The following is a 24719-nucleotide window of genomic DNA, read 5'->3' as shown; positions in this document are numbered from 1 at the left end:
GACCATTTTTAGTTTTAAAATTAAATATTGTTAAAATCACTTTTTCTCTTTTCGAATGAAGTAAGTATTTAGTCTAACTATTGATCTAATTATTTTCAACAAAAATATTAAAATAATTTTGTTTAAACTTTCAGAAAAATGAGCAAACGAGAGGCCATAATTCAGCTTCATTGCGCGGGAAGGACAAACTCAGAGATTATTAAGCTCTTAAAAGTGGCTAAATCCACCGTGTACCATGTTGTGAACAGATTTAAGGAACTTGGTACATCTGAAGACCGCCCTAGGAGTGGAAGACCTCGCACTGCTCGAACAAAGAAGGTGATTAAAGCTGTCCGAGAGAGGGTAAGGAGGAACCCGAAGAGATCTGCAAGACAAATGGCTAAAGACATGAATGTGAGCGTGACCTCGATGAGAACAATCGTAAAAAACGATCTTCCGTTGTCCCCCTACAAGATGAGAAAGAGACAGTACCTCACACCTGCCCAAAAGCACAAGAGACTTGAAAGAGCAAAGCTTCTTCTTGGAGAACTGAAGGCTGGCACGGCAGAGCGAGAGATCGTTTTTTTCTTATGAAAAACTCTTCACAATTGAAGCGACTGTTAACAATCAGAACGACAGAGTTTACGCTAAATCTTCAACAGACATTGATGACTCTGTGAGAATAGTTTTCCGCCGACTAAAGCCGTCTTCCCTCATAGTGTGGGCTGCACTCTCCAAATCTTGGAAGTCGCCTCTGATTTTCATGGAGCAGGGGGTTAAGATCAACACAGATAGCTACATTAACGATATTTTGGTTCCAGCATTTGAAGAGATGAAGAAACACTTCAAAGATCAGCCTTTCACCTTCCAACAAGATGGAGCACCATCCCATACCTCCAGAAAAACTCAGGACTGGTGCCAACGTCATTTTCCAAGATTCTGGAGTAAGGAGATGTGGCCTCCTGCATCGCCTGATTTGAATCCCATGGATTTTTCGGTGTGGTCTTTGTTGGAGGCAAAGGTCTGTTCTGTTGCTCATCCAAGTGTTGATGCTTTGAAGACATCTCTTCTGAGTGAATGGACTAAAATACGCCAGGAAACGCTGCGTGCCTCGGTTGGTAACTGCAGACAGAGAATTGAACGTCTAATCGAAATGAAGGAACATCACATTGAAAATAAATAATTTGAATTTATTCTTGGTTTCCTAACTTATAATTTTCATTCATGTTTAATTTATATTTTTGTAATTTTCTATTAATAAACCACTTTTGAATTGGTCCAATGACTTTCTGTTCACCCTGTACATGCTAATGTCTTGTCGAATGTGTTTTTGTAGCAAATTAAGACAAACAAATGTCACAACAAAATGGCGTCTTCCATGTCCGTATATTTCTTTGAAAAACTGCATATTTCACAAAAAAAATTATCTATAATATATTATATATAACAATGAAATATTCTAACATCAACTGATTTCTGATGAAATATTTTAACATTTAGATCAAATAGTCTAACATTTCAGATTAAATATTCTAACATTTCTGAATAAATATTCTAAAATTTCAGATTAAATATTTTAAAATTTAGATAAAATGTTCGAACATTTCTTAAACATTTCAAAGTAAATATTTTAACATTTCAGAATAAATATTTTAACATTTCAGAATAAATATTCTAACATTTCAGAATAAATATTTTAACATTTCAGAGTAAATATTCTAACGTTTATATTTAATATTGTAAAACTGATTACTGTATCTACTTCTCTTATTGAGAAAATTCCTCTTAGAAATGTCCAGCTTCGTGTTGCTAATTGATGCAACATCACTTGGAGAATGGACATGCTTATTTTTTATTTTTTTTTTACTGTGATCACCACTTATCAAGGCCCGGAAACCACTCAGGGATAAGGGTTATTGCAAGTACATTACGTTAGTGAGGAGATTTGCTGAAGTGTTTACTTAAGGGGGCGGTTCATAAGGAATTTGTTAACATTGGACTTGAAGACATCCAAGTTGTAGTCCGGAGGGAAGCAGGCAGACGGAGCAGAGTTCCACAGGTGTGCAGTTCTAAGAAAGAAGCTTTGTTCATGGAATTCGCGCTTTGATTTAGGCACAGATATAGAGTGGGGGAAATTTTCACAGTGGATTCAGCTAGACGGGTGTTTTTCGTGAAAGATTGGCGAGGGGGAACCAGAGAATCGAGTTCAGACGAGCATCTGCCATGGAAACAACGATAAAACAAGGACAGGCTCGCAACGTCTCTTCTGTGGGAGAGGTTGCAGGGTAGAGAAAAGGGCATCCCCCACTAAGCCACGAAGTCTATTTTGTCCTCTGTCAAGGCAGGATAGGCTGTTTTTAGCAGCTCCTGCCCAGATATGGCAACAGTATTCCATCCTTGGACGTACTTGGCTTTTATATAGATAGAGATTTGCATCAGTAGTGAGATATCTTCTGGAGCGGTAGAAGGATCCCACCATCTTTCCAGCGACCTTGGCAACAGACTTGATGTACGTGTTCTTTATCAAACGTGCTTTTGTAGTAAATTAAGACAAACATCACAACAAAATTGCGTCTTTATGAGTGTATATTTCTTTGTAGATCTGCATATTTCACAAGAAAATTATCCATAATATATTATATGTAACAATGAAATATTCTAACATCAACTGATTTCTGATGAAATATTCTAACATTTCAGAGTAAATATTTAAACATTCAGATTAAATATTCTAATATTTCTACCTGGGTCTAACACTTTAGCTGTATATAAGATACATAGATATTCGAATGTTCCACTAAAGTTCTTTATCGAACAAATACTGAGTAAAGAAGCTAGGAAAATAATTTTCCTCTCCCAAATTGGCCATTTTTATATGATATAGAATGTCTTTCTTTTTAGTCTCTTGGTCTTACTGGATTCTGGAACAAGAATACTTCTAGTCTAGTGGAGTATTTAACTTAAGAATAGTAGTATGTCTTAGGCTGTGTGTCTATCCCCAGTAATCTGTGTTTGAAAATTGCATTAAAAAAATCTTTGCTCAAGCCTATATTTATCCCGCTTTCTCTTGGCCTTTCATTGTAAACCTAATCCTGACATTTCAACTCTTCTACATCCACTAACCCAAGAAATTTCATCTATTCCCTGAACAAGGCAATACCATCACATATCCAGACATTTTACGAATGCTCTTCACAGTGAATTGATTTAATATTCTAACATATAGCATTATTAAAGATATTCAGTATTTTTAAAGTTCTTTACGTAACGGCTTTTCTTATTAGGAAAATCTTTTCAAAAATAAAAATACTAATAATACAGTATAATCATATTTACAATTTCTCAAATTACTTCTCGAGAGTAACAAGTAGACTTTTGACAGCCGCTCTTAAGTGAAATTGTTTGGATAATACCTGCACTTGACTCACTGTGTATAATTTTTTTTTTTTAATTATTTTTTTTATTGGAGGATGGAAATCTGCCCTAGATTCTAGTTTCTTTTGATAAAATATTAGTATTTTCTTTTTGATTTATATACGCAGGTGGTTTGTCAAATTTTATTTTTAAGAACATGAAGACCTGTTTATCGCAATGCTTTTGTTTCTTTTTCCTTCAGTCAAAATTTTCATAAATCAAAGATCCCACTACCTGCAGTTAACACTTGAGCTTTATATGGGATACATAAATATTTGAATGTTCCACTAAAGTTTTGTTATCGAACAAACACCGAGTTAGTAAAGGAGTTGGGAAAATAGTTTTCCTCTCTCCAATTGACCATATCAATGTTATAGAATATCTTTCTTTTGGGTCTCTTGGTCTTACTGGATTCTAGGACAAGAATTGATCTAGTTTGGTGGAGTATCAAGTTGGTTGTTTTTGTTTTACAGCATATCAACCCTTTTCAGGTTATTTAATGCCAAATCCAGTGATTTTGAAGAAATTTTTTTTTAATAGAATATATTTGCTTTTTGCAAGTCAGTTTCTATTTAACCCATAGTTGGGACCCTAACAGGTACTACCACTCCGGATCAGAGTGGACCTGGGAGCAATGGCAATTAAAGGGTGGCTCCACACTCCCCAGAGCCCGCAAGCTGGGGCCTCACCATCGGATATAGTTTAAGGTCATATCCAGGACCTGGAGTATCAAGCTTTGGGTTGCAACTTGAGGTGACATCACTTTAAGTGTGTATACGCTTATGTCGTGTCAAATGCGCTTTCGTAGCAAATGAAGACAAACAAATTTCACAAGAAAATGCTTTATCCTGAGTGTGTACACGCATGTGTTGCCGCAAATTTTTCCTCTGCGGAAATAATGTTCCACATATTTCACAAGAAAATGGCATCTCCAAGCTGTGTATATGCATGTGTCCCTTTAAGCTTTCTTTGAGGGAAAATGAAGATCCACATATTTCACAGGAAAACGATTTCTCCTCGCTGTGTATAAGCATATGACGTGTCAGATTTTTTTTCAAAGAAAATGAAACACCACATATCTCACAGGAAAATGGTTTCTCCCCAGTGTGTATACGAATATGTCTTGTTAAATCTGACGAATTATAAAATGCTTTTTCACATATTTCACAAAAAAATGATTTCTCCCCAGCATGTATGCGCATATGTCTGGTTAAATCTGATGATGTAGAAAATGATTTCTGGCATATTTCACAAAGAAAGGGTTTCTCCCCAGTGTGTATACGTTTGTGCCGTGTCAAAACTGCTGACTGGGAAAATGATTTCTGGCATATTTCACATGAAAAGGGTTTCTCTCCAGTGTGTATACGGACATGGTTTTCCAATCTAGATTTTTTAGAAAATGAAGATCTACATATTTCACAGGCAAATGATTTCTTCACAGTGTGTACATCTTTGTGGCTTTCCAGCTCCATTTTTCTGTAAAATAAGAATCTCAGGTAAATGTTGTCAAGGTTTAGGGTTTATAAATTTCGTCTGTAAAGAAAGAAAACATGAAAGAGAAATAAAGAATTATCCAAGCTTTATTATATTGTGGATATTTAAGGTTGGTACTCATGCAGAGAGTGATCCAGACGTAACTCAGAATCTGCCCGCCTTTCCCTGGAATATGACGTCAACAGCCGGAAATTAAGCCTAGCGTGACCGATGAAAGCATAACAAGAAAAGAAAAACTACTTTAAATTTTAAGTTTTATTAACTATAAAGAAAAATGTTCTAACAATTTTTTTCGCTATATATATATTTTTTAAAAAATAATGTTAATGATTTTTTGTTTGAGGAAAAGTTCAAAGGTAAGTCAAATAAATACATTCAAGGAATTTTTTTTTTTAAGTTTTTTTATCAAGAAAAATTGAAAAAAAATATTTTTGTTTTTCGGGGCTATTTTTTTTAAAGGAAAAACCTGAAAATTTTAAACAAAATATTTGTTTTTGTTGTTTTTTTTTTGTTTTTTTTTTAGTTTTTGTTAGGTTCGGCATTTGGTAGCCTGACACATCCAGGCATAGCCATCGCTTACCTTTCCTCTTATAATAAGATTGGATCTGTGTCCACATGATGCACAAGTTTTCGTCTGTGCCAGTAATTTTTTTTCTTGACAAAAGTCGAGGACTCTGGCTGGTGTTTTTAGCTGCTCGCTTAAGGCTGTAAAATTCATGATTTTTTGTTTTCCTGACGTGAAAGTACAAAATGGTGGTGTTTTTTGTTACTAATTTTTCTTTTCTTTCCCTTCCAAATTGTCATCTCCTGCTTTGAATTTTCAACTCGCACGAATGCGCATCGGATTGAAAACCATCATGCTAGATTGTCATTGGCTCAGCTTTATGTTACGTCAGATGGCTTAATATCCTCGACGATGCTCAGCTGACTCCTGTTGACGTCATGTTCCATGAAAAGCTGGGCGAGTGCTGAGTTACATCTAGATCACTCTCTGCATGAGTACCTTAAGGTTTTATATAGGAAAATTTAATTCTAAGCCACATATCTGGTTTATATGTTGTAGAAGCCAATGTTTACACTGAGTTTTTCAAATTTTAAATTTGGTCTCAAAATGTATTTAGTTGTACATTATGGTAAGTCGATTTTTCACTTTAAAAAATCAACTTAGCTAGGTTAGAGAAAGTTGTGTATTGGGATAATAAATGCTTATATCAAAACTTAGATCTCTTATTTGCACCGTCATTAGAGAAAATTACATCAAAGATCGTCTGCATAATGAACTGAAAAAATACTTATTGTTTTTTATATGCATTTACCTTGATGAGAAAAACTGCTAATTTTAAACGAAAAAAGTTTTATCAGACTAATATGAATATAGTAAAATTAATAAAATCTCCCCCACCCCCTCATCACACTCGACAGCTTGGACATGCTGTTCTTTATCTCATTAATTATGCTGAAATATCGATATTTTAAAAGTTTGAAAAAAAATAGAAAAAAAAGAGACAAAAGTTATTTATACTCTGAGGCAATCATTTAATTTAGAAACGGAAGTTTTAATCTGAACATCTTTTCAAAAAAAAAAAACTCATCGGAGAGATTTGAAAATGATAATTGAATAAAAAAATTTGTCTCAACTAACGGTCATATTTCAAATGCAAATTATGTACAATGATACATGAAAATAATTGTGTATAAGAAAAATCCAATTATATCAAATTGTTGTAAGATCTCATAGAAGCAAATGAAGGTTTCATTTTATGACACAGCGCCTTTGCAAATATTTGGTAGAAACACTAGAGGGTGAGGATCAAGTAAAGATTAGATACCCCAGTAGCAGACGACAAAAATAGGCGCACATTTCACGTGACACCGGTTGTTCCACCTTGACATTGCCGTTGGTTGTTTGTAAACACGTCAAATAGCAAACATGTCCGAATGTTCGCGAGCAAGATTTTTTAAAAATATATTTACAAAACTTTTTAAGATTTAAAAGAAAAAAAAATATATTTACAAAACATTTTCTTTAGTATTGAATATTTACAAAACTTTTAAGGATTAAAAAAAGCTTTTTTTCTATTTACACAAAAATTTTTAATGTAAGTAATAAAACAAACGTATTTAAACAAAATATATTTAACTAAATGAGTGTCTTTTTGGGTGAGTTCTTTTTACATATTTACAGAACATTTTGATAAAACTAATAATAATGATAATGCATTCCTAGTCTCTCGCTCCTAGACAACGTACAAAAGAGTCGCCAACCTGGTAGGTCCTGAACTGTCATCTAAGCTTCAGCCTCTGTCCCATCAACGAAATGTTGTATCCCTCTGCCTGTTCTACAAGTACTTTAACGGTGAATGCTCCGACGAACTGAAAGCATTTGTACCACTTCGACGTAAATACTCGCCGACAAATCCGACGAGCAGCTAAATCCCACCCCTACACAGTAGTGATCCCTAGATGTAAGAGAGCCTTCTACTCCAGTAGTTTCTTCCCCAGAACTGCTAGATTAGGAATTCCCTTCCAGGTCCCTGCTTCCCCAACTGTACTGACATGCAGAAGTTCAAGTGTAATGTGAACCGACATCTTGCTGCCCAACTCCCCACATAGTACCCCTGTAGCTTAGGTCCCTGATAGTAACCCCCTACATCAAAGTGGCAATGTGCCTTGTTTGGGGCGAAAATGTAATAAAAAAAATTTTTTTTTTTACATATGTCAGACTTCAAACCTGATTGAAAAGTTTCAGTTGTTAATTCTCTCGTCCTTTCAACGGTTACAAGTTATTTATACACGTATCAGAAGATTCAGTGCATTGCCATATCAAACCATATCTCATCTGAAAGCTGCATTTCTAATTCACCTGACTGCAGCCTCATTGATTTTTATGTGGTGCAAAAAGACTCCAACAAATCCAGATCTATCATAAAGAAACATATAAATTTCAGGGTCACCAGAGCTTGTTTAAATACTGTAAAAACAGCATAGTGTAATAAAAAGGCTATGGATTGTTGGCCAGTATATAATGCCTCTGTTCAGTCTCGAAAGACAAAGGATACCCCCTGTAGGGGCAGCTGCGCGTATAATTGTGAACAAGGGTTGCACAATCAACCACACCTCTCTTGAATCAGCATTGTTCGAGTTCAGTTCAAGATAACTGGAAACAATGCAGAGATAAGCGGAGAGCACATACAGCACCTTGAAGTCCTAAATGGTCACCCATTTAGTACTGACCAGGTTTAACATTGCTTAACTTTGGTGATCCAATGGAAACTGGTGTATCAACGTGATTATGCCGTACATATATATTAGGCAGTGAATACTGAAAAAGAATACAGAATATATTGAAAAAATATTCTGGATTAGAGAACCAATTTTATCACCCTTCGTTCATTGACCAAAAGAAAAAGGATGTGTATAAAGCATTAATTAGTTCTTATCTCACCCGAAAGCTGGCTTTCTCGTTCACTTGACTGCAGCCTCATTGATTTTTTTTTTATGTGGTGCAAAAAGACTTTGACAGATCTGGAGTCATCAAAAAGAACCATATACATTTCAGGGTGACCGGAGCCTGTTAAGACATTGTAAAAACAGCATAGTGTAGTAAAAATGCTATGGATTATTGGCCAGTGCATACTGAAAAACAATACAATCTTTAGAAAAAATATTGTGAAGTAGAGAACCAATTTTATTACCCTTCCTTCATTGACCAAAAGAAAATTATTTGTTCAAATCATTAATTAGTATTTATCTGTTTTTGAATTTGTTTTAAATGAGGATTGATAATATAAATTATTTGGATAATTCGTTGTAAGTGACACTCTTCTGGAGTTTGGAGGTTCAATCCCCAGTGTAAACGATACTAAGAATACAATAATGTATAACTTAAGATTTTTACTGAGGAACAAGGCTGCTCCCCCACCCCGTGGATTAAATAAAGAGTTCTATTGAGAATTACAAACAGATACCCAAGTTTAAAGTAAGTCCGAGGTTAGATTGGCTGAAGTATTGTGAGAAAAACACTCAAAATGCAAACATAATAATTGATTGTCTGTGTTCATTGTTAGATGTGTCCTTTGGTTTTTTAGCTTCCTAGGGATTATTAATGTCTTAAGGAATCAATAATTGATTGTTGGATTACTAAATAAAACCTTTGTTGAAACAAAGCTTGTTCATGTTAATTTTTATTTTTTATTTCGGACTATTAGTCTCATCTTTATTAGTTGTTGTTTTTTTTTTGTTTTTTTTTTTTTGTTTTTTTTTTAATCTTTTTATTGGTTCACAACGTTTCGGCCAACTTCCTCTGGCCTTCGTCAGGTGGTAACCGCGACGGATAGGAACTTCGAATCTCCTAACTGCATTCTCAGCCATCACTGCCATCCGTAGTTGTTGTCGTCTCACCACATTTTTGACCAATTACCTCTGGCACGCTTTGGGTGGGATTGAAACCACTATCTTCAGACAATGTTCATCTGGAACCGTAGAGATTTAACGTCTCTATCAACTGCGCCACGGGCCCCGAAGGGCGATCAAGGTTGGATTCTTTGATCTTATAAATCCACATTTATTTATTATTTGATCTTCCATAGTCGGGTCCGTACCGATTGGTATATATATATATTATTCCTTAATGGCCGAAACGTTGTGAACCAATAAAAAGATAAAAAAAAAAAAAAAACAACAACTAATAAAGATGAGACTAATAGTCCGAAATAAAAAATAAAATTAACATATAATGCTCATCTCAAAATAAATTCCAATTAAGGAATAATATGTATATAAGCTTGTTCATGTTGGTTTATTATGTTCAGTTGCAACTGTTTCTCCTGCATCATGAATATCTTTGGGTTTCTCATTGTCGAGAGATCTGAAGCATTGGAATTCATTCCTGTAACTTCATGATTTTCTGGTGACAACCTTAGAAGTGAAGATGATCTTATACCGCCCAACCTGCTGTACTGGCCTCAGGCCAAACACTAATAACTACATCAGAATTTTGGATCACATACTCAAACCTCTAGTTTAAAATAGGGCTAAGCCCCCCCCCCCAATTTATTTAATTAAATATTTTTATAGATATTTACACTGGTATGGGTGGGAGCTAGGCTTCCTTTTTTTATATAAATACATAGTAATAACAGTCCCCAATGCTTTCTGCTAGTGATTCTATTGGTGAGCCAGTGTGATAAGTCTTGGTGGAGATAGAGGTAAGGAATATAACACTTAATTGCTTGTACATCCACCCTCTTTCTTTCATCATAATTTATAACCCTAGCCAGGCCTTGAGTCATCAGAACTGATATCTATTATACTTATTTGTCCTTTTTTATGTTTTATGCCAAGAAATCTTGTGATTTTTACCAGCTACTAAGAGGCACTTCATCAATATTCAACCTAAAACTATTTAGTTCAATTCGGGGGGGATTTTTTTCAATAGAGAATGAGTTTCAAAATAATAACCTTATTATTTAAGCATGTTCTGTACTATTCCGTATAAAAACACAGAATTCCAATAATAACTAATTTTCTTTTGCAACAAATAATTATAATTGGAATTGGGGAAAAACATAAAGAAAAACAAAACAAAAGCACAGAAAATTCCATAAATATTGACAAACCAGAAGAAAACCCATTTTAAAGTTAGCAGCAAACGGTGTTTTATCAGATTCTGTTCCTGATATTAAACTTCATCAGTAATATAATTTCTGGCAAGAGTTTTAATTTCCCAAGTTTATTTATCAAATTTTTAGGTGAAAGTACAGAATAGTTAACAAAGAACCCCCCACCCCCGTGTTCAGTTTCTGAAGATTATTTACCATGTCACCATAATATTAATTGGGCAAACTTTTACCAGTAATTTGTTTTCTTTTCTATTTTTAAGTCATTATTGAGACTCCAAAGATATAATCGCATTGTCTCTGCCATTTTTCTTGTTCTCAAGTAATGCTCAATACTTGTAATTTGTAAATCAATTTTGCCAATTTTCTGTAGTATAACATTTTTTTTAAGTAAAAATATTTTTGGTGCAAAAAAAAATAAAAGCAGTGACTGCCAGCGATTAAATCATTGAATTATGTTTCCATTTTTAAGACTTACTAAAATAAATTGAATTTAGGAAAATATGGCTGTGGTAAAATTTTATTTATTCATTTATTTTTTCACCAGATTATTATATATAAATATTTATTACAAAATAATTATTAAATAAAACATAATTTTTTTTTTTTGGTGATTCTACAGAATTTGAACCTAACCAAACCAACTTTTTCTAAACTCAAGCTCTCTATTTTAAACTATGGAATGGGAGCTTAGCTCAAATTTCTCAAACGGTCCTAATTTTTTGTTGTCAATGTGCCATCTTTCCAGTACCTATTTTCTTTTTTCTTTTTTCAATATTGCCATTTTTACCAAGCACTGAAAATCAGCAACAAAACTGATCGAATACGAACAGGAAACAAATATATGTACAATTATTTTGAAAATAAAGAAATGCAAATGATCTTTTGGGAATTTTGTAGCGTAGATACAAAACAAAAAGTCCATGTGACATTAATATACAATATAATTGTAAAAACATTTATGGAAAACTTTGCGTAATAAAATATAATTTTAATGAAACAATTTTGTAATGAAAGCAACATTGGATTTTTATAAAATAATTTTTCTTTTTTATTATCTTTTTTTTTTTTTTCGAACAAATAAATAATTTTAATGAAACATTTTTTTTGAATTAAAGCAACTTTAAAGGGTCAACAACAAATAAATTTAAATGAAACCGAAAAAAAAAAAAAATCATTATCTAGTTTTATTTTGTTATTTATTTCATGCTTCGTTCATAGTTTAAAATACTGATTTCTCCTTTGGATTTCAATGACAGGTGTATCAGAATTTTTGTAGGAATTTTTGACACCCCTAACACGAAACTATGAATAAAATATAAAAAAACTCGTAACTTCTCTTTAAAAAGTGGGTTGTTTATTTTCTTTATGGATTATACTTCCAAAATAAACTATTAAAGTTGTATAAAACGTAATAGAAATATTTTTTTTATTTAAAAAAAAAAAAAAAACAGTAATGAAATTAATTGAATTTTATGAGCTCAGTATTTTTCAATTTTTAAACTTTAAAAATCTATCAAAATTTTTCGATTGATTCTATTTTTACGATATTTTTAGGGTCAATGTGAAATTGATTCTATTTTTACGATATTTTCAGAGTTAATTTTATGCTCTTTCCAATAAACCGAATATAATATTTTAGACAAACATTTTTTTTTTTAATTCACTCCCCCATTTTGAAATGTCTATTAAAAAATAAATAATTAATTTACTCACCAAAGTTTTATATATCACAAATTGAAGAGAAAAGATTAATAAATAATATATTCAAATTTAAAACAAAAAAAGTAGTGTTTTTTAGAAATTTACCTGTAAAGTCCGAAGTTTAAAACCCCCCTTTTTTTAATCCACGTTGTTTGTTTTTTGTTGTTTTTTATTGTTTTTTTTTTTAATGAAAACTTTGTCCTTACTCCTTTACTTGAAAAAAGAATAGGGGTTGAATTACATTTTTCGAGTAGTTATAAGCTTGAAAATACAGGGGGTCGAATTAATTCACGCCCCTCCCATTTTGAAATGTCTATTAAAAAGTAAATAATCAATTTACTCACCAAAGTGTTATATATTACAAATTGAAGATAAAAGATCAAAAAATAATATATTCAAATTTAAAACAAAACAAAAAAGTAGTGTTTTTTTAGAAATTTACCTGTAAAGTCCGAAGTTTAAAACCTTTAAAAAAAAAAAACACGTTGTTTGTTTTTTTTTTTTTTTGTTTTTTTTTTAATGAAACCTTGGTCCTTGCTCCTTTAATTGAAAAAAAAAGGGTTTGAATTACATTTTTCGAGTAGTTATAAGCTTGGAAAGACAGGGAGGTGGAATTATTCAATACTTTTCACGAAGTTTCTGACCTAAAGGTATGCGCGCGAAATAAAATGGCGTCTCCAGTTTCGACGATAAAGTGTAGAAGTACCCATAAATCTTTCGGCAATTTATTTGAGAATTGAAACAGAAAATATCTTTCCTCGCAATACTAATCTATCGCCTAATCGTGGCTATTGTACTTTATTCTGCGACGTCAGCAAGTTATCTGGTTTTAATGGAACGGCCTTCTATTAACATAGGCCATGCTCGACCAAGTTAATATGCATGTTTACTAATTCTTCGTTTTGTGATCTAAGTGCTTATTCAGACTGGCACTTAAACAAAATTGAAGAAAAACTTTTATTTTGTACTTACTTGTCATATAATGAAAATTGTATATTCCAAAAATCACAAAAATTGATCAAGTAATTTATTTTTTATTTACGAAAAACAAATTTGCCGTTGTTTACCGATAAGTGACAGACGAGGTCATATTTCTCTAGAGAACATAAGGGGAGGTAATCAGTGATTATTTTTAGTTTCAATGTGCATTTAAGGTTGTCTGCCCTTGTCCATCGATTTGTTGATTTTATTTGTTCACCTTCATCGAAACAGAGTAAAATTTTATTTTCTCAAATAAATAAAACCTACTTGATCAAATTACGTGATTTGGAAATTTTTTTTTTCTTGTTACTGCTACAAACATTTATGTACTTTTCTTTAAAAATCTTAAATGCCGCCATAAGTGCCAATCTGAATGAGCATCGTGATCTATACTACTACAGAACATCCCAAGTATTTATTAATTCGACGTTCAATTGAAAAATTAATTAATTATAAGGAAACAAAATCAACAGAAATTTAATTTATGAAAATACGAAAATAAGCGTTGAAAAAAAAAAACAGTTGGAAATTATACTTACATTTTGTTACGTATTTTTATTATTATTTTTTTTTTTTTAAGTATTTTCATAGAAAAATAAGATATTAAATAAACAAAACAATTAACTCTTTTTTTTTTTTTTTTAAACTTTCTTAATTCTTTCGTTTTGCTAGCTGTACTATTTCGCCGAAGCCGTACGATGACTCATCTCCATTATGACGGGTGAACATGAGAATTACCCATAATGCAATACACAGTCGTTTGCGCAATTGTTTCGTGGTATTTATTTATTTAACCATGTAAATTTGTATGTTTTTAGTTTGTTTTAAATAATGAAGCAGCATACATTTTTGGTGCTTCTACACCTTATTGCCGAAATTGGAAACGCCATTTTATTTCACGCACCGGGTTTGTATTACTGTACACATAGATTCGAAAAAGTTGTCAAAAAACAAAAAAAAAACAAATATATAACAAATAAATGTTATCAAAGGCAATATAAGTTACTTTTCTACCTAATTGGATATATTTTTCGTGTTTTTATTCAATGTAACATGTTTATTCAGCTCGAAAAGCATACAGTGTTTACCACCGATGTATTGGAAAATTCAAAATGGCGCCCGACACTCTCTTTAACACCGTAAGTTCAGGAAAAGATGTTATAAATAATAAACTAAACAAAATACTGTTAGAAATTCGCTCATTATATGTTACCGTGACATAAGTTGACATATATTCGGTGTTTTTTAAATAGTATTTTATCTAGTTTATTATTTATAACATTTTCCCAAACTTAATCTATGTGTACAGTAATACAAACCCCACGCACCTGCTATCCAAACCCAGGGGAGATGGCCGAAGCATGAAATAAATAAAAAAATTAAACTGGAGAACGATTGCAGTTATAAAAAAATATATATAAATAAAATAAATAAATAATAATATAAATAAATAAATAAATTAAACAACTCACTTCCCCGTTAAATTGTTTTATTAAAATTATTTTTTTTACGCAAGCTTTTCAATAAATGTTTTTCCGATTATTATTTTGATAATTTTTTTGGATAAAGTAAAGAATAGATACCCCGTAGCAGACGACGCCGCCTGGCGGTGCCAGGCGCACAATTCAACTAACACCGGTGATTCGACCTTGACATTGGCACAAGCACATGGCGTCAGTTGTTTTTAAACACGTCAAATAGCAAACATGCTCGAATATTCACCAGCATTTTTTTTAAATATATGTACAAAACCTTTGAAGATTTAAAAGAAAAAGTATATATTTACAAAACATTTTTTTAAAATAAGTAACAAAACGAACGTATTTAAATAAAAGATATTTAAATAAACGGGTGTCTCTTTCTGTTTCGGATTTTTGCGACCAAGATTGATTTTTATGTGCCGTGTTTGGGGGGGGGGGGGGTTCTGTGTGCGTTTTTAAGACACTTCAATATTTATTCTTTAAAACATTAACTTCAGCGACAATTAATATATTTTCAAAATAATATTTTTAAATATTATATTTTTACGAATATTCGCGAGCAAGATTAAAAAAAAAAAGTTCAAATAAAGACTGTTTGAATAAAACTTATAAAAAAAGGTTCATTCTATACGGTTTTGGCCATTTCTTTTTTTTTTTTTTTGCGTTTTTGATACATTTCAATATTTATTTACAGTGCGATGTATGTCGGTGGTCAGTGAAGGAGAAATCCTTTTAGGCCGAGGCAATTTTTTATGCATAATAAAATCACAAGTATAAACAATCGAGATAAAAAAAATATATTATTTTATTCATATCTTTTTTTTATAAGTTTTATTCAAACAGTCTTTAATGGACTGTTTTTTTTTATTAACTGTTTTATTCTTTTTATCAAACAAAAATAGAACTTTTATAATGAAATATATATTATGGACTGTTTTTCAAACATCGAAATTTTAAAATTAAAGTTTTATTTAAAACAAAAAAAAAGACGAGGTGTTTTTTTCTTTTCGAGATATTTTTTTTCACCATTTATTACTTTGAAATTTTATTCACCAATGAAATGATAAAAAAAAACTTTTCGTTAAATATATTTTTAAAAAATTATTATAAAATATCTATAAAGTCTATTTTTATGTCTGTAAAAGTTTGTTGAAAGTTCAAATAAAGTTTATAATTTAATTGAAAAAAAAAAAACACCTCGTCTTTTTTTTTTTTTTAAATCTTGCTCACGAATATTCGTAAAAATGTAATATTTAAAAATATTATTTTGAAAATGTATTAATTGTCGCTGAAGTTAATGTTTTAAAGAATAAATATTAAAGTGTCTTAAAAACGCACACAGAACCCCCCCAAAACACGGCACATAAAAATCAATCTTGGTCGCAAAAATCCGAAACAGAAAGAGACACCCGTTTATTGGTCGACCTAGACGAGAGGATCCAAAATGGCCGACCAGGACTGAGATATGACACGTGACCGGATGTAAAGGAAGAAATATCTCATGTATTTAATTTAAGCCGTCGTTTCGTATCTTACAACATATACAACAAATAAATGTTAAATAATAATGAAACCTTACCAAAACAAAACGAAGTAAAAAAAAAAAAAAAAAAATATCTGACAATTCATCGGCTCTAGCTGAAATAATTTATTAAGGAAACAACGGCTCGAGCTTATACTAATTAATAGCAACTTACACTAATTATTAGCAAAAGAAAAACACAATTCTCCTTTCATTAGGCGATTACATGTAAACAACTGGAAAATGGAAAAAAATAAAACGATCACACATTTGGGATTAGATCACATTTTAAGGACATGTAACCAGTTTTGTTTGTTTTAAATCTTGCCCATATGAATGTCTATCGTGAAATGTGTTAAAAGAAAAAAAAAAAAAAAAAAACACGCCCGTTCCTGATAATAACCCTAAGTCTGGGTGATAATACAAAAAATAATTATTTAAAAATTTTAACAAAATGCATAAAAGTGAATGCAATAATCAATTTATTGAAAAGTAATTTCTTTTATTGTGTTTAGTTATATTTGTGACCCCCCCCCAAATAGTTTAGAATGCAGATTAGGGACAAAAAATGCATATCTTAAAAACTGAATGAAAGGAGAATTGTGTTTTTCTTTTGCTAATAATTAGTGTAAGTTGCTATTAGTAAAAAAAAGCCCAAAAAAAAAGCCAAATTGAAAATTAAAGAAAAATTGACTATATTGAAGTTTTTAACTCCTATATTGGCTGTATTTTTTTTACTATATTAGTTTTGTAGTATTTTTATTGACAAAGATGTTACCTACGAAATTGAAACTGAAAAATATGCTCCCCCTCCTAGCATATTTTCGGTTTTAATTTAACAGGGAATGGTTTTTAATATCATTACAATAAATTATACAGTTTAGATATGTTAAATATTATACAAGAAATCATTGAAGAATATTTAGTATTATTTTAATATTAAATAATTTAAGGAAAAGTTGGTAAATTTGTAAATGAGAACTTTAGAGGCCCCCCCCCCAACGAATAGATCTACTTTTTTAAACAATTACGTTTGTATATCTTAGAAAAACCTGTGTATTTTCGAATTTAGAGTGAGAGATCAGTCTCAGATATAAACATAAAGTCATCACCCATTTTAACATGATAGCATTTTAAGGGCATATAACCAGAATTTCATCTGCGAAAGGAGATATACAAGATTATTAACTTAAATTATTTAAATATAACATTTTCACATGTTATTTTTCTTTAACATCCTCCAGTACGATTTAAAAATATATAGACTTATGTTTCACAGTGTGAATTTATAAATAAATATATTTTTTAATTCCCTTAAAAATATATCAAAGAGGCTACGGTTTCAATTTCATAAAGAAGGACTTTGCATTAAGAAAATAAAACAGAGGAAAAACACAAACATTTGAGAGTCAACATCTTCAATATAGCTGAAAAATGTGTTCAAAATACTTTTCATTAATTACTATCACAGATTGGATATAACGACAAACACAAAAATCATGAGAGAATGAAGAAGTGAGTTGGGCTTTTACATAAATAAGGTTGAACTCATTCAGTTTATTTTTAGAAAATATAAAAAACATCAAAACAAGAATAAAACGAATATTGAATTAAAACACAGCTATGAACATAAATGTTTGTGATAGTTCATGTGAATAGACTGTAAGAGCAGAGGTAAATGTGGTAGAAAGGTAACAGAAATATAACTTGTCCAAAAAGTTCAGTTTTTCTGATTTGTTTATATATACATGAAAGATGCAGAATCGCAAGTCTGTAGAATTGAATGTATTTACAATAATTAATGGAACATTTTCAAATGGAGTAAAATGACATTGTATAAAAGGCACATATGAACATATATATTATTTATAACAATGCAAAAGAACTTATTTAAATTTGGTCAATGGTAGCAAATAGAAACACAATTCTTCCTGAAAATAAAAAGTAATAAGTTGAAAATTCATGGCAAATAGTGGAGAACTTCTTCTAAATACTTAATTTCATCATTATTTATGGTTTCTTCTTGACTATAAAGATTATCAATGTTGTGTAGCTGTATCATTTTAGTCAAAATTGTAAAACCAAATGAAATTGCCTGAAAAAGTAAAAGGCACAGAATTTATCTCCCATAGCCAAAATTATATACCCCAATTTAGAAGAATTTTTCTTTCATCGACTAAGGACAGACTAGATAAAGTTAGGTCATCAGAGCAGGTACTACACTTTAATATAAGCATTGATTGACAACGGGGACAGATTACATAAAAAAGATGTTTATAAATGTTTGTTTTTTTACGATTATGACATTAGTAACCATTTGGAGTTAGCATCTATTTAGTATTACACATGAAATATGAAGAAAACACTTAAAATGAGTAAACATGTGAGTATAATCGACATATTTCTAAGATGACAGCATAATTGAAAGGTAGTTGGTTATTCTTAGACTCCACATCTACTTACCATTTTTACTAGTGCCATTTTTTTCCATACCATATTTATTGGTACAATTTGTACATAAGTTTCTATTTGTCAATCATATTCTTAAAATAATTATGTCAGTCATCAGAAGACCAAATTTAATCAGGGGATTGGAGGTATCAACTTAAAATATCTCTAAAATATTGATAAATTTAATTTTAGTCATAACTCTAAAACTAGACTTTGTTTCCAAGGACAATCTATGCGTCATTATTAAGGCAAATATGTCTATTGATCCAAGATAGTTAGAAAATCTATAATCATTGACTTTTAATGAAACTTTTGGGACTACTCAGGAAAAAGTATATGAATACTTAAAAAATATTCATTTTAAATACAACTTTAAATAGCTATAGTTATAAGTTTTCAAATTTCTATAAATTACAAAATAAATTGATTCAATTAATTTCAGAACACTACTTTTAAAGAATTTCAAACGAAAAATACAATAATTAATTATTTCAGAGGAAATATACTCAGTGACTTAATTGGCAGAGACAAGGCACCAGCACTAAAAAATGTCCCCAAAATGGTTTCATACTCAACTGTGAACTTTTTGAAAGGGTCCATATAGACATTTAGTAAATAACTGTGAAACCGGATTAAACATTTAGGTGTGATATTCCCTTAGTGCAGAGGGGGACTGTTTTCCTCATGTAAATCCATGAATGGGAGTTGGAGGTCAAAAGTTTTTTTTTTAATCTACAAGTTTTGATATCCAACCAACTGTTTAAATTACTTTATTATAACTTTTTCTTTAATAATCTATATTTAATAAATATTTATATAAAATTATCAGAAAAAAGCCAAATTTGAAGCCAAAATTGAAAAAAAAGCCAAGCTGGCAACCCTGATAGGCACTTGAATTTACTTTCTCTACTTTTCCCTTTCTTTGACCTTTTTAGGGGCTGTGCCCTGCTGGAAGGTTCCATATAAACATTAACATCTATGTGCTAAAATGGCACTTTTTAACCCATGAGATACTAATGGGCTGATTTAGGCCTTCTTTAATTCCCTAATCTAGTTTTGGAAATATCAGTTGGCAACACTGCTCTTCTCTCTACCGTATCGCTTGTAAAAAATGGCTACTTCTCCAAGAATGGAAATTCTCCTTAATTTTACCCAGGAGAAAGGATTACAGTATGCCCAAAGTAAACAGCTCGTGTCAACCCAGAAAATATGTGATTGTGGACATTCAATGTGTATCAGGCCATATCCAGCGTTTAAACTAGACACAGTTTGTTGGAGATGCACTATGTGTGGTACAAGGATGTCGGTGCGGAATGGCACCTTTTTCGAGAAGTCAAAGCTCCATATTCACACTATACTGCAAATTATGTTCGATTTTGTTTCACAGACACCTGTGACTACTTCCGCAAATTTCAGTGGGGTTTCTACGGGTGTCACCATTCAATGGTTTGAGTATTGCAGAGATATATGCACGAGCAAGTTATTAAAAGATAAAAAAAAGTTGGGCGGAACGGGACACATAGTTGAAGTAGACGAAAGTTTACTTTTCAAACGAAAAAATAACGTTGGCAGAGTTAGTAGGCAAGAATGGGTAATAGGGTTTTATGACAGAACAGCGAAACTCGTTTTTTTGCGTCAAATACCCGACCGGACGGCCGTCACCCTAGAAGCGGCTATTTTAGAAAATGTGGAACCGGGGTCTACCATATTCACAGATGAATGGAGGAGTTATAGCAGGCTTACATCACTCGGTTACCAACACGGCACAGTAAATCACTCTGAACATTTCGTAGACCCCGTCACAGGTGTCTGTACGAACAGTATAGAGGGCTACTGGTCCCGTATTAAAAGAAAGGTTAAGCATGTGTCTGGATCGGTAGGTAACATGAAATGGTCACATGTGGACGAGGCCATGTATAGGGAAGCGTATGGTATGAAAACAGACACAGCAATAAGAAATTTTAATCTGTTCTTAACGCACGTAACAGAAAAATACCCTGTCTAAAAATATGAACAAAAACCTTCATTCGTGATGTTTTTTTTTCCTTTTCTAAATAAATACCCTGTCTAAAAAAATATGAACAAAAACCTTCATTCGTTATGTTTTTTTTCCCTTCAGCTAGAGCCGATGAATTTTCCGTTTTTTTTTGTTTTTTTGTTTTTTTACTTCGTTTTGTTTTGGTAAGGTAACATTTACCGTTAAAAAAAAATGCATATCTTATAAACGACTCATTTGCCGTACATTTCAGCAGACGACGCCATGCAGGTAAGTTGCAAATTGTTTTTTTTTTCCTTTTCTCTAATTTATTTATTTACGTTGTTTCCTTAATAAATTATTTCAGCTAGAGCCGATGAATTGTCAGATATTTTTTTTTTTTTTTACTTCGTTTTGTTTTGGTAAGGTTTCATTATTATTTAACATTTATTTGTGTGTAAGTTGCTATTTATTAGTATAAGCTCGAGCCGTTGTTTCCTTAATAAATTATTTCAGCTAGAGCCGATGAATTGTCAGATATTTTTTTTTTTTTTTTTTTTTTTTACTTCGTTTTGTTTTGGTAAGGTTTCATTATTATTTAACATTTATTTGTTGTATATGTTGTAAGATACGAAACGACGGCTTAAATTAAATACATGAGATATTTCTTCCTTTACATCCGGTCACGTGTCATATCTCAGTCCTGGTCGGCCATTTTGGATCCTCTCGTCTAGGTCGACCACTTTTTCTTTTAAATCTTCAAAGGTTTTGTAAATATATTTAAAAAAAAATGCTGGTGAATATTCGAGCATGTTTGCTATTTGACGTGTTTAAAAACAACTGACGCCATGTGCTTGTGCCAATGTCAAGGTCGAATCACCGGTGTTAGTTGAATTGTGCGCCTGGGACCGCCAGGCGGCGTCGTCTGCTACGGGGTATCTATTCTTTACTTCATCCAATTTTTTATACAATAAATGTTTTGGTTTTGTTTTGGTTTTCAAATGGCGCTCGCCCAGTTTAAACCATTATGAACATGTCATTTTATTTTCTGTTTTTCATAATAAAAAAAAAAAAATGTTCTATGAAAAACTTTCCCGAACTATAAAATAAATAACAAAAAAATTAAACTGGAGAACGATTGCTCCCGGAAAGAAGCAAGTAACCAAAATTAAATTAATCTTTCCCGTTTTCATTAATTAAATCGAAACATTTCCAATTAAAAAAATTATATATATATGTTCTCTTTCACTTTATTTACTTTTTTTCATAATTCTTTCCGAAGGTTTAATTTTTTTTTTGTTATTTATTTCATGCTTCGGCCATAGTTTAATATAATGTTCCCTCTAAATTTGGATAGCAGGTGCGTGAAATAAAATGGCGTCCCCAAATTCGGCAATAAAGTGTAGAAGCACCACATTTTTAAATAAATCTCCGTGTTTTTCTTTCTTTTTTTTTCTTTTTTAAAAATTTATTTATTCCCGGTTTTTGATGACTGTTCTGCTTCACGGTGAATGCCCTGTAAAATTCCCTACTGATTAATGTTTACCAGTTTTTAAATAAGCAAACTGACTTGACCGTTTTTCAGAATTGTTTTATTTTTAATAATTGTGTATTTTTTTTTAAAGAATACACCAATTACATTTTATTAATCATTCTGAAAAACCGCAGAATCTATTGATAAAGATATTTATTTGATAAAAAAAAATATATGTGAAAAATTCATAAAATTAAATAAAATTATTTTTTTTAAATATCAATTTACTAATATTCTTATTTAGGCAATATCGGTTTTCATAGGCTGAATAAACAATATGGTCGACTGATCCAAACGTCACGTAGAAACTTAAAATTGTGAAATGCGGATATATAAACGAAATGCGTTTTATTAGTTTTTGATGCAAAAAAAAAATAAAATAAAATAAATAAATATAAAAAATAAATAATACCGATATTTTTTTTTTTTTGACGCCTTCTTTTTCTTGAACATCTTTTTACTGAAATCTTTTGAAAGTGATTCGCTCATTTCATTTTTCCAACAATTTATTAGCTAAATCTTTGCTTTCTTTTTCGTCTTCTCTTTTTTAGACAATTGTAGCAATCACAGAGAACTATTTTCTCTAGTGAATCAATGACCCCCTCTGAGTTCTCCGGCCACAGACTGACATATCAGCTTACAGGGCGCATTAATAGCAGTGTCAGAAATTTCGTGAAAACTATTGAATAATTCCACCTCCCTGTCTTTCCAAGCTTATAACTCCTCGAAAAATGTAATTCAAGCCCTAATTTTTTTTTCAATTAAAGGAGCAAGAACCAAAGTTTCATTAAAAAAACAAAAAAAAAACAAGCAAACAACGTGTTTTTTTTTTAAAAGGTTTTAAATTTCGGACTTTACAGGTAAATTTCTAAAAAAAACACTACTTTTTTGTTTTGTTTTAAATTTGAATATATTCTTTATTGATCTTTTCTCTTCAATTTGTGATATATAACACTTTGGTACATAAATTAATTATTTACTTTTTAATAGACATTTGAAAATGGGGGGGGGGCGTGAATTAAAAAAAAACTGTTTGTCTAAAATATTATATTCGGTTTATTGGAAAGAGCATAAAATTACACATTGACCCTGAAAATATCGTAAAAATAGAATCAATAGAAAAATTTTCATAGATTTTTAAAGTTTAAAAATTGAAAAATACTAAACTCGTAAAATTCAATTAATTTCATTACTATTTTAAAAAAAATATTTCTATTACATTTTATACAACTTTAATAGTTTATTTTGGAAGTATAATCCATAAAGAAAATTAACAACCCACTTTTAAAAGAGAAAATACGAGTTTTTTTTTTATATTTTATTTGCAGTTTCGTGTTAGGGGTGTCAAAAATTCCTACAAAAATTCTCATACACCTAGCGCATTAATTCATCTGCTCCCTAAAAGTCTTGAGGGAACGTCAACCAGTCAGAGCCGGACCTCCAGCCTAGCAACATCTTTCCTCTTTCATACCCTGTCCACCAGATATCCCACTATAGCATTGACGGTTTCGATTTGAGACAACTGCTATCCAGCCGGGGACGACACTGTACTGATTGATTGACGACGACCTTAAAAAAAACTTTCTTTTACTTCTTCCCTTTTAGCAGCCTGACCTGCCAGTTCCTGCTACAAATAAAATACTCTTCATTGTTATTGATTAAAAAGAAGTTTGTGTTTCTTTTGTTCCTTGTTCTTTGCTATAATTTATTAGGGAGGTAAAACAATTACCTCTCAACAATTTATTGCCTAAATCTTTCAAAAGAGATGCGTTCATTCCCATATTTAATTTTATTTATTTTGATTATTCTTAATTACATTTCATATACTTTATTTCTTGTATTGTAAGCAATAGTACAATCCAGCATTGAAGCTTACAAAGTGTGGATCATGAGAGAAGTCCGCCTTACATCAGATTCGGAGCAGACTCATACATGGGCCTCAACAATTGCAAATCCTCCAAAGTAGAAGAGCAGCAACCAACAGTTCTTCTTTTTTTTCATAGGCATCATCACTTATCAAGGCCAAGTGACCACTCGAGGATAAGGCTAAAGAGTGCACAGTAGAAATTGGACAATATAGTAATCGTTAGTAATGGAAATTTAGTAAATTTGTTAACTTATATGGAACGGCTCATCAAAAACTTGTTTACATTTTGATATCACGCCCCACCTCCTCAATGCTATCCCAGCTTAAAAGTAACAACATAAAAACCCTGGGTAATATGGACACCGCAGACTCCCAAGGAGGTAGGGACGACCTATATCACTTATATCACAACTGTATTGGCCGTCTCTCACGCCAGAAAACTCTTTTGATAAGACGATTCCGCCAGAACAACAGCAACAGAAGTCAGGGTCAATGACTCCCAACTGTATTTCAACAACAAGCAGTCTAGATAAAGGAGAAGCATGTTGCTCCCAAACCCAGATTTCACCTGAAGCCTATAAAAAACTGAGACTACAGGTATGGGAACGGTACTTGTACAGTTTAATCAAGACATTAAAAAATGAAAATATCGAAAAAAGTTTAAATTGTACGTATCCGTTATGGAATGAAGTTCTCCGA

At 31.5% G+C, this 24719-nt stretch overlaps 1 protein-coding gene and 1 long non-coding RNA gene across 3 annotated transcripts in view; one reads left to right on the top strand and one right to left on the bottom strand.

The window, feature by feature from the left end:
* Positions 1–2547: 2547 nt before the first annotated feature.
* The window catches only part of LOC145269542 (uncharacterized), a 48364-nt gene continuing 26192 nt past the window's right edge, over positions 2548–24719 (bottom strand). The window contains exons 1-3 of one of the 2 annotated variants that reach the window (XM_080125301.1): positions 13182–13480; positions 8333–8458; positions 2548–4869 (exon numbers count right to left, since the gene is read on the bottom strand). In XM_080125301.1, coding sequence (XP_079981427.1) covers positions 4829–4869; positions 8333–8458; positions 13182–13188 — 174 coding nt within the window. In that variant the 5' untranslated portion in view covers positions 13189–13480 and the 3' untranslated portion in view covers positions 2548–4828. Of the gene's footprint in view, positions 4870–8332; positions 8459–13181; positions 13481–24719 lie in introns of those variants that run through there. The other variant, XM_080125299.1, reaches the window with a different exon arrangement.
* On the top strand, positions 13843–23863 carry LOC145269549 (uncharacterized). Its single transcript, XR_013865085.1, has 3 exons — positions 13843–13968; positions 22705–23013; positions 23482–23863. It is a non-coding gene; the product is annotated as an uncharacterized LOC145269549 (long non-coding RNA).

This window comes from Euprymna scolopes, chromosome 45 (genome assembly GCF_053919585.1).
Source record: "Euprymna scolopes isolate OS-2025 chromosome 45, ASM5391958v1, whole genome shotgun sequence".
Lineage (NCBI taxonomy): Eukaryota > Metazoa > Mollusca > Cephalopoda > Sepiida > Sepiolidae > Euprymna > Euprymna scolopes.
The sequence above is the reverse complement of the archived record's forward strand: the minus strand, read 5'-3'. Positions and strand labels throughout refer to the sequence as shown.